Below are 9,282 nucleotides of genomic sequence, written 5' to 3' on the forward strand. Positions count from 1 at the left end.
TGAAACCGTTGGTGCCCAAACATTGATCCTGGCATATATTGCTGGTTTCTAGGCGCATAACCATCCTTGCTCTGAAACACTGATCCACCCCTGAAATACCTAGGATGTACCGTGGGTGGTGCAAAAACCTGTTGCATAGCCTGGAAATCGGTTCCCTGTCCATTTAATGCAACATGCGGACTCTGAAAGGTGGCTGGCTGAGCTGGTAAAGCCTATGGAATAGGCGTCCTAACCACCTGTTTGTGGACAGAAGGAACTTGTCTTGGAGCCCAACGTGACTCCGCAACATGTGGGTGCTCCCCCCTTGCTGGGACGCATAATGGACTTGGGCGTGAGCCTCAACGGGCTCTACTGCATGAGACGGTTGCCTTATCTGTTGTGACACTGGCGGCGCTTGCAGATATTCCATAAACCTAGGATTCTGCACCAACCGAGAGAATACATTCACAGCAGCAACCAATTGTGTCCTGAACACACGTCTAGTTGCCCAATCATAAACTTTTGACCTTGTGGAGCATTCAAATCAACTAAAGGTACAAACAGGGGTGGCCGTGAACTCTCGCCAGCCTCGAACACTGGAGGAACAGCATGTCTGTCCTGTGAAGAGGAACCCTCTTCCCTTGCATCGTTTGTCCTATCAGCCATAAGGTAATTCCAAGTTCCTGGTGCTCTGTGTCTTCGCCGCAAACCAACCAAGGCTCACTCTTTAAGGAAAACGAAAGTTTGTCCCAGCAACGGAACCATAAAACCGGCCCGTAGGGTGGTAGACTTTAGCTTTCACCTGATTCTTTACTACAAAAACTTTACGACACAGAGGAACTTCACGAATAAACTTGTGACTGGAATTAACACTTCACACAAACCACGGCCTGGCAACTAGAGCGCTACCAAGCAGACAGTGACACCCTATAGGCCCCAAAGACTAACGCCCCTTTCGATATTTCTTTATTCTTATTGAACTTGAGATAAAACCTGCGAGTTCCTACGAGCTGTCCCACTTTTACCGGGCTGAAAATAGCCTACTCTAGCCCGATTTCAGTAGCATAACCACAGTAGGAGGCTTCACAGACCAAATCCCCATGCCAAAGGTGACTTTCCCGACACATACGAACACTTTCTCAAACCTAGCGAGAATCTGCAGCACGCTGAATTCTATGTTTTCTGCCCTAAAAATACACTAGATCACTTGTACAATGATCCCATCACTTCCCCGAAGCTCCTAGGGATATTAGAGATCAATTAGGGTCGAAACCCTAAACTTGCAAAAATACACAGCACGCTGTAATTCACTGTTTCAGGCTCCGTTGCGCATGCCGCATCCATAGCAAGCCGCCCTTGAGCTCCCGCACCTGTAGGGCTACTTGCCCTTTGAATCAAACGAGATTTCTCACGTGAAATCTCCCCAAATTCACTTGTACCTGCGGCGGATTAGCAACTAGCTAATCCGGTACTTGTGCAAGAGACTCTTGACTCAGTAATCGCGCATGAACCCACAAAATTGTACATACGGATGAAAAGCCCTCGAACGGGGCATCACGTTTTTGTATTCAAAGGGGGAGAGAGATGCACGAGAGCGGAATCATCGTGCTACATAGAGCAAGGGAGAAGGCAAGCTTTCCATTAAAGCTGTGATCATGCACTTACTACTCACACACACAGTAGCACTTGAATGATCAAAATCAACCTTCTCTCACAAATTTGGGCGCCCCCTCTTCATGCAAGCTGGCAGATTGCTCTGGAGCCACCAAGGGTCCAATTTGCCTCTTTTGAGTTAATTTCCTAGTACCCACCAGCTTATAAGTGTAGCGAGGGGCCTAAATGACTTTGAACTTAGCTTAGACACCCTTTTACTGCTCGGATTCCAGTTCCGACAGGCCCGACCATCACATGGCGACTTGCCCTTCCCGATTGCGGGTGAAACCCTCGGCCATCGACCGTTTCACACTTGCTGTCCGGCCATTTGTGGCTTCAAAAAGAGGGTCCCAAAAATTAAAGAAAAATAAAGGGAAAGAAACCAACAACTAAGGTTAGTGGTTGCCACAACCTCGTGACACTGTCTATTTGGGAGCACTCTAGATGCCAAGTCGTGTTTTATTTGAAGTGTAATTTCCAATCACAGGTTTATTCGCGAAGTTCCTTTGCGTAGTAAAGTTAAAGTAATGATCGGGCGAAAGCTAAAGTCTATTGCCCTAAGGGCCGGTTACAGTGACTTTATTCAATCTAAGCAATCTGTCACAATGGAGTGTAGTGGTTCACCTCTTGTGCAATCTGCACTCCACCAGATTCAACCTGTTGATTGGTAACTTTTGGCATAGACACTGCTCATAATCCAAAGGCTTCAAGGTACAACTCTCTCTGAAGAGAATTTGTGATGTTCTCCTCCATCCACTTTGCATCGAGGGCAAAAAGTACCCTTGACCAAATTATACGATGGACCTAGCTTACCTTTTTGTTCTTTGTTGTGCCCTGTGATCTGCTGGTAGCCCTGCTAGCCACCCCTTTCCTCTAGCACCTTATTCTGAATTGTCTAAATTCTCTAAGAAACTGTAACAAACTTAGACACCACAAGTCAAGATTCTGTCGCGACACAGCAGAGATTCACTTTAACTGACAGAATAAAAGAGAGAACACGGCCCGACGTAGTTCCGTGCCAAGAGGTATTGGCCCCAAAAACTCGCGCCCCTTTTGGTATTTATTTTTCTACTATTCTGTGTGCAAAGTACAACTAAGCCCGCGGATGCTCACTCTCAGTCTCTACGTCCAAATGCCCTGCAGAGTGAGGCCCTTGGGCTTATTTATTCTTACAAGGGATACCCATAAGCAGAGCCCCAAATCAATTAAACTCAAAAACAAAAGTTCTAAAAGCAACTGGTCTTCAAGGATTGCCAAAAGTAGTTAGCGTAATTTACAAAAAAATCCGTACGTTGCCACGTCAGCATGTCAACGCGTTTTGCGGAGATCCGTACTGTCTGTCCGTACCGTCCGCCATGTCAACGATCAGCGCATTACGCGGGATTCCGTATAATGCCACGTCAGCAATTTGTATATGTGTGTATGTATGTATGTGTGTGTGTGTGTCTGCCACGTCACCCCCCTCTTGAAATAATTGTCTCAATTACACCTGCAAAAATAGACAGAGGCCATAAAGTGTCTTAGTAGACATTGATTGTTAGTACCGACGCACTAGACACAACACATCTACCACTTGTACAAAACGACGGTCACATCACAGGACATGACATGACAAATCACAGACAAATTCATTCCAAATCTCAGACCATGACCATCGGCAACGTATTTAGTAATCGCATCTAGATCCATTCCGAACCTCATGGATGTCCGATTAACTAATCCTTATTGCAATTATGTCTATAGAGATTTATGAGACCAAAATGTTGCAGCCATTTCGTCTTTCAGTTCCTGCACTTAAACAAGTCGAGTACAAATCAATCACATTCATTTTTGAGAATTCCTGTCATAAAGTCATACAGCAGAATACAAGTCAGCCCATTAGTATCCCTGAAACCCAAAGGGGACATTAGTGACTCTATTCAAAATCGGGGTAATCCGTTGACAAAGGAGCGGAGTGACTCCCCACTTGTGCAAACCCGTTGCACTAGATTCACCTTCGCTGAATTCGGGGTTCTAACGGAGTAGACTACGCTAAACCGAATGCCTCAAGGTAAAGTTCCAAAATCTGAGGAGTATCTGCTAGGTCCTCCTCCTCCATCCACTTCGCATCCAGTGCAGGATAGTTCTTGAATTTAACCAAGAACCGCCCAATCACTTTACCTTTTGTCTTTTTGTCTTTGTGTGCCAAAATCTATTCTGGAACAAGTAACTCCTCGCTTCCCTCCACTTCGGATTGCTCATCAGGCTCCCCATCAACTAGCACATCACCTTTGAAAGGCTTCAATAGACTCACATGAAAGGCATTATGAATCTTCCAAGTATCGGGCAACTTCAATCTAAAGGAGAGGTCATTTTATCTGGAAAGGGCCATAATACCTCATCCTGAGCTTTGGGAAAAGACGCTCCTTTCCTTTCGTTTTCTTAGGCGTGCATTCTCAAAACATAAGAACACCCAAACATCTTCCTTTGATTTCAAATCTCGTCGATGTCGATCTACTGCCTTCTTATGTCGTTCTTGAGATTTCACTAAAGCCTCCCGGACCTTGGCAACAGCGGTGTCCAAGTCCCTCGTGTACTGATCGGCTTTTAAGGAAGGGTGGAACCTTTGGAGCACCTTCAATGATCTCAAATGGCGCCTTCCCCGTCGAAGAGTGGATCGTGTTATTATAGGCAAATTCCACCAAGGGCAAAAAAAATTCCCATTGAGTCTTTTGATCAGAAATGTAAGACTTCGATAAATCCAAAACAACTGAATTTGCAATCTCAGATTGCCCATCTGTCTATGGGTGGAATGATGATGACAACTGCAACCATGTGTCAATGTTCTACCAAATAGCCCTCCAAAACAAACTCGTGAATCGGGGATCTCTGTTGGAGACTATTGTCTTAGGCATGCCATGCAATCTGAAAGTCTTGCTAAATAATCCGGCTTGACGTGTTTTTTTCACTGGAATGAAGTGAGCTTGCTTGCTAAATCTGTCGATGACAGTCCAAATCCCATCATGCCCACTTTGAGTCTTCGGGAGATCAAAAATGAATCCATTGCAATACTTTCCCAGGGGCGGGTGAGAATGGGTAAAGGCTGTAGTAATCCCCGTGCCTTATGCCTATCAAACTTGACCTTTTGGCATACTAAACAATTGCGAACAAAGTAGTCCACATCTTTCTTGAGTCTCGACCAAAAGAAGTAACGCTTCACACCTTTCAAGGTGGTGTCGATGCCGCGGTGACCCGTAAAAGGTGGACAATGGCACTCAGTCAAAACCTTTTCCCTCAATGGCTGTGTGACGCACAACATCGTTTTCTTCATCAAGTAGCCATCCCGTATAAAATATCTTGCTACTACCTCCCCATTCTGTATTTGAGTGAATACATCATAAAAACCTGGATCTGTGCGTATTGATCAACCATGTCCTTGAAGCTTCTATAATGAATCGTGGAAATAGCCAAGACTAGGGGCTTTCGAGACAAAGCATCTGCCACCAAGTTTTTATGTCCCTGAACATGGACAATCTGGAAGTGAAACTGTGACAAGATGTTAGCCCATCACATCTGCTTTTCCGAAAGCCGCTTCTGTGTGAACAGTGAAGACTACGAAATCGGCTCCAAGTAGGTAATGTTGCCATTGAGTAAGAGCATGGATCACTGCCAATAGCTCTTTCTCATAAATCTGCGTTGTCAATTCTAGCCTTGAAAACAATCGGCTTTCATAGGCAATCACATGGCCTTCTTGCATTAAGAGCGCTCCCAGACTACAACCACTTCAAATGACTTTTGCAAGTCCGGCAAAGTCAGCACTGGTCCAATTGTCAGTTTTTCTTTAAGTGTCTGAAAGGCAGTCACCTCTATCGGTCCCCACATCTTTCTGTGTCAAGATGTGCAAAGGAGAAGCTACCAGTCACGTATAGTCTTAATCTTGGTCGGGTCTATCTGTACTCGTGATGCTGAGACGATGTGTCCCAAAATGTGTATCTCCAACAAGAAAAATTCGCTCTTTTTGGCATAGATAACTAACTTGTGATCCCGCAATGCCTGAAAGACCTGAAGCAGATCGTATCTATGTTCTACTTCATCCTTGGAGAAGACTACAATGTCATCAAAGAAAGTGCCGACAAATGATCTATACTCTCGAAAAATCCTATCCATCATTCAGATGAAAGTCGTTGGAGCATTGGTAAGGCCAAAAGGCATCACCAAAAATTCACATAAACCGAAGCTTGTCCGAAAGGCTGTCTTGTAGACATCTCCCAGAGCGATTCTGATCTGATGATATCCGCTTTTCAAATCAATCCTGTTGAAACGGGTCCAACTCTCTCCGAGACTCTGTGTCCAGATGCTCTTCGGAAGAGTGACCCCAAGGGCACTTATAAACAGTACAAGGGATGCCCAAAAGCAGAGCCCCAAAAGCATCTATTCCAAAAGCACAAACCCCAGCTGCAGCTGCCCTCAAAAGCTCACGTAAAGCTGCCCAAAACTGCCAGTAGCGCAAAACGCCAAAATCCGTATAGTCTGACACGCCATCACCTACACCAGCCTACCAAGTGGGCACGTACATGGCTCATACCGCCAGAAAAGGTATGTCTACCTCAAATACAACCAGAAAGCAGCCCTCACTCCTCCTCGGACATACTAGAGCCACCACCAAGCACAAGGTGAAACTCTAACACACAACAGCAGCAAACAATGGCGCACTAATGTGCTCTCCCGCAGATAAAAACAGCCAGCCCATGCAATGCACGGCTCAATCAGCCTGGCACACCCTACCACACAAGGAGGAAGTAAATGCGGCTGAATAGAGAGAGCGTGTATGCGATGGAGACAACCAATGATGGCAATGAGGAGGGCAGGTGGACGCGGGGGGGGGGGGGGGGGGGGGGGACTATGGCTGATGGGGAAAAAAAACCAACCTTATACAATCCCCTCCAGTACAATATACCTGCTACCCCTGTTCATATCTGCACTAGCAACTTGAACCTAGATACAAAGCAATGGAACATTTGTAGCATGAAACAACCCCACAAGTAGGACAATGGTTTCTGTGAAGACTCATTCCTAGTGAAAATGAAAGACTTAACGACTTAACGCAATACTTTTCATTGCCCTGGAAACCATTTTTGATTCTTTGGTAAGTTCTGCTTCTTAACTCAGAACCACTAAAATGCATTGAGTGAGTTGCAGTACCCAACCTGGCGCTCCACCTCATCTGCCATAGTGGCACCTCCAGCTCGAGCAAAATGGCCAAGAATCTTGCTAGCAGCTACTAAAACATCAGGATCATGTTTCTCCTCAAAGATGTGCCGAAGGTATCCAGCAAAACGTGACAGTTTTGATGCCCTTTCGCCCAGCTTCATGTCTATGAGCTCATCAATTGCACGTAATGCCCCAAGATTTTCTGCTACATCACTACTTTCCACGAAGGCATTAATTTTATTGTAAAGGTTGTCCATAAACCGGGTGAAACCCTCACCACCCAAATCGCGGGCCTCCTCCTCAATATGTTTTCTGAAAAGTAAAGCAGCTCCATCCTAATGCAAAAAAGAGGACAGAGTGAGGCATATGCATTGTAAGTCGATGTTCAGTTAGACTCATGTGGCTGTACAGGCAGATTCAACACCGCCCAACATATGTGGTAGTGTACAATGATGCATGAGCTCGAAATTGGCGCATGTGTGCAGCAATCCATACACGTGATAGATTATGAGGAACAACGATTGCAAGGCGAGAGTACCTTAGGGGGGCCACGGGTGCACAAATCAGCTAGCAAACGGCGCAACGTATCAGGTCCGCTCCCCAGAGCACGAGCTGCAGGAGACGGAGCCGGAGCGGGTGTTGCAACTGCCATAGCCATGGGAGCAGCAGTTGCAGAAGCTTACATCGTGATCGCACACAGCAAAACGATCCCAAACAAGGAAACCCCGCAATTGAGCTTCCGCGGCGCTGCAGCTCGCATGACACTCGACCGCAGAGGAATCCAACTTCTCCAACAAATTTTTACGTTAGAAGCATTAGAGCGTTAATGCTATGGTAAATTGTCCGCAAATAATCTAGACAAGCTTCTATTTATATTTCTAACATATGTATTTACATAGAGAGATATATACAAGCACGCACGAGAAGATAGAGAAAGTTTGTTAATATGAAAAATATATTTCTAACATATGTATTTTACATAGAGAGATATGGAGATATACAAAGCACGCACGAGAAGATATAGAGAGCTTGGAGGATGTGTCACGCAAGTTATTCTCTCATTTAAAGAATCATTTCATCACAAGATCCATCTCAAATCCTAAGGTTTGTAAAGTAGCACTCACTCCACTACCTCTATCGGCTCTGTCCCACCACACTGAGCATACCCAAGAAGTGCCTTATCCACCGTCTCTACCTCCCCCACCACCTCTATTGACTCTACCACACTACACTGCGCATACCTAGGAAGTAAAAGAACAACCTTTCTTTATTGCTTAGAGGAGTCAGCTGCTTTCTATCGGTCTCTCGAACGAACTCTATTCCACAAAGATCCTTTGTCCCATGAAGAAAACGCCCCGTTAGAGCAGGCTTCTTGAACTGCGAAAAAACCTGCGCACAAATGGAATCTCTACTTCTGACTTCTCTCATCGTGTGCAAAAACTCTGGGATAAATTAGTCTTTCATCTTAGAGGTCATCCGTAATATCCAGAACTCTTCCACAAAGTGTCAATCCCTCAACCTTCATGCAAGCCAGGAATGCATGGCCGACCCTCACTACCTAAAGTTGGCCCTACGACCTTCGTTGCCTAGAGAGAGAGAGAGAGAGAACCGCCAATTATAAATGCATACTTGTAGTTCTCTTGTGTGCTCCATTGAAATAGAAGAAGAAAGAGCAAAAAATCTCATAGATTTCCCTCTTATTTTATTTCTCATATTGGGCGCCCCCTATACTTTCTTGTATATCACTTGAAAGTGTTGTCTCTCTTACATAGCACATGAGAGTGTTGTCTCTTTTTTTAGAATATTAGTAAATATTAATATATTAATATAATGAATTTATAAAAAAACCATTAGTATGGAAGATTCTCTCCCAAAGGTTTCTAAGGCTTTAGCAGCATGTATGGAGATGGACTGCGAAAGGGCACGAGAGATCGAGCAGTAGGGATAGAGGCTTAGGGCCTCACGCAAGAGCAGAAAAGCTCAAGTAGCAACGACAAAAGAGGGAGGAGGAGTGAGGGCACAGGAGGGATGCTTGTGTGCAGGGGAGCAAAGCAGGTCATACATGCAGGGAGCCTCATGCGAGCATACTCTCTCAAACACAGACAGAAAATGAGTGTGTGTGTGTGTGTGTGTGTGTGTGTGTGTGTGTGTGTGTGTGTGTGTGTGTGTGTGTGTGTGTGTGTGTGTGAGAGAGAGAGAGGCATTACATCAAAAAAGACTGATATACATATCACCAAAAACACGTGAGCTATGTGGGGATTGCCATGTTGCTACCTTATTGATATAAAACATAGAGAAATGTAAAATAGTGGTCAAAAATACAAATCGTATGCATTTCTTTGAAGTGGAAAATGCTCTTATGGTGATTATCAATAAGAAAAGCGTTGGGAAAGTCAATGTAGGGAACTTGAAGTTTCGTGGGTGCTTCTTATGTTTAACTCAAAAGAAAGCCCAATGCCC

General features: G+C 45.0%; 1 protein-coding gene across 1 annotated transcript in view; it reads right to left on the minus strand.

Annotated features, from left to right (window-relative positions):
• TOR (target of rapamycin) overlaps positions 1 to 7,650 on the minus strand; it is a 184,186-nt gene extending 176,536 nt beyond the window's left edge. Inside the window, exons 1-2 of the mRNA XM_086491773.1 lie at positions 7,361 to 7,650; positions 6,819 to 7,157 (exon numbers count right to left, since the gene is read on the minus strand). Of these exons, the coding sequence (XP_086347899.1) occupies positions 6,819 to 7,157; positions 7,361 to 7,480 (459 nt within the window). The 5' untranslated portion in view covers positions 7,481 to 7,650. The remainder of the gene's footprint in view (positions 1 to 6,818; positions 7,158 to 7,360) is intronic.
• Between the last annotated feature and the right edge of the window lie 1,632 nt (positions 7,651 to 9,282).

This window comes from Adiantum capillus-veneris, chromosome 2, assembly GCF_014529385.1.
Source record: "Adiantum capillus-veneris isolate H3 chromosome 2, ASM1452938v2, whole genome shotgun sequence".
NCBI classification, from domain to species: Eukaryota; Viridiplantae; Streptophyta; class Polypodiopsida; order Polypodiales; family Pteridaceae; genus Adiantum; species Adiantum capillus-veneris.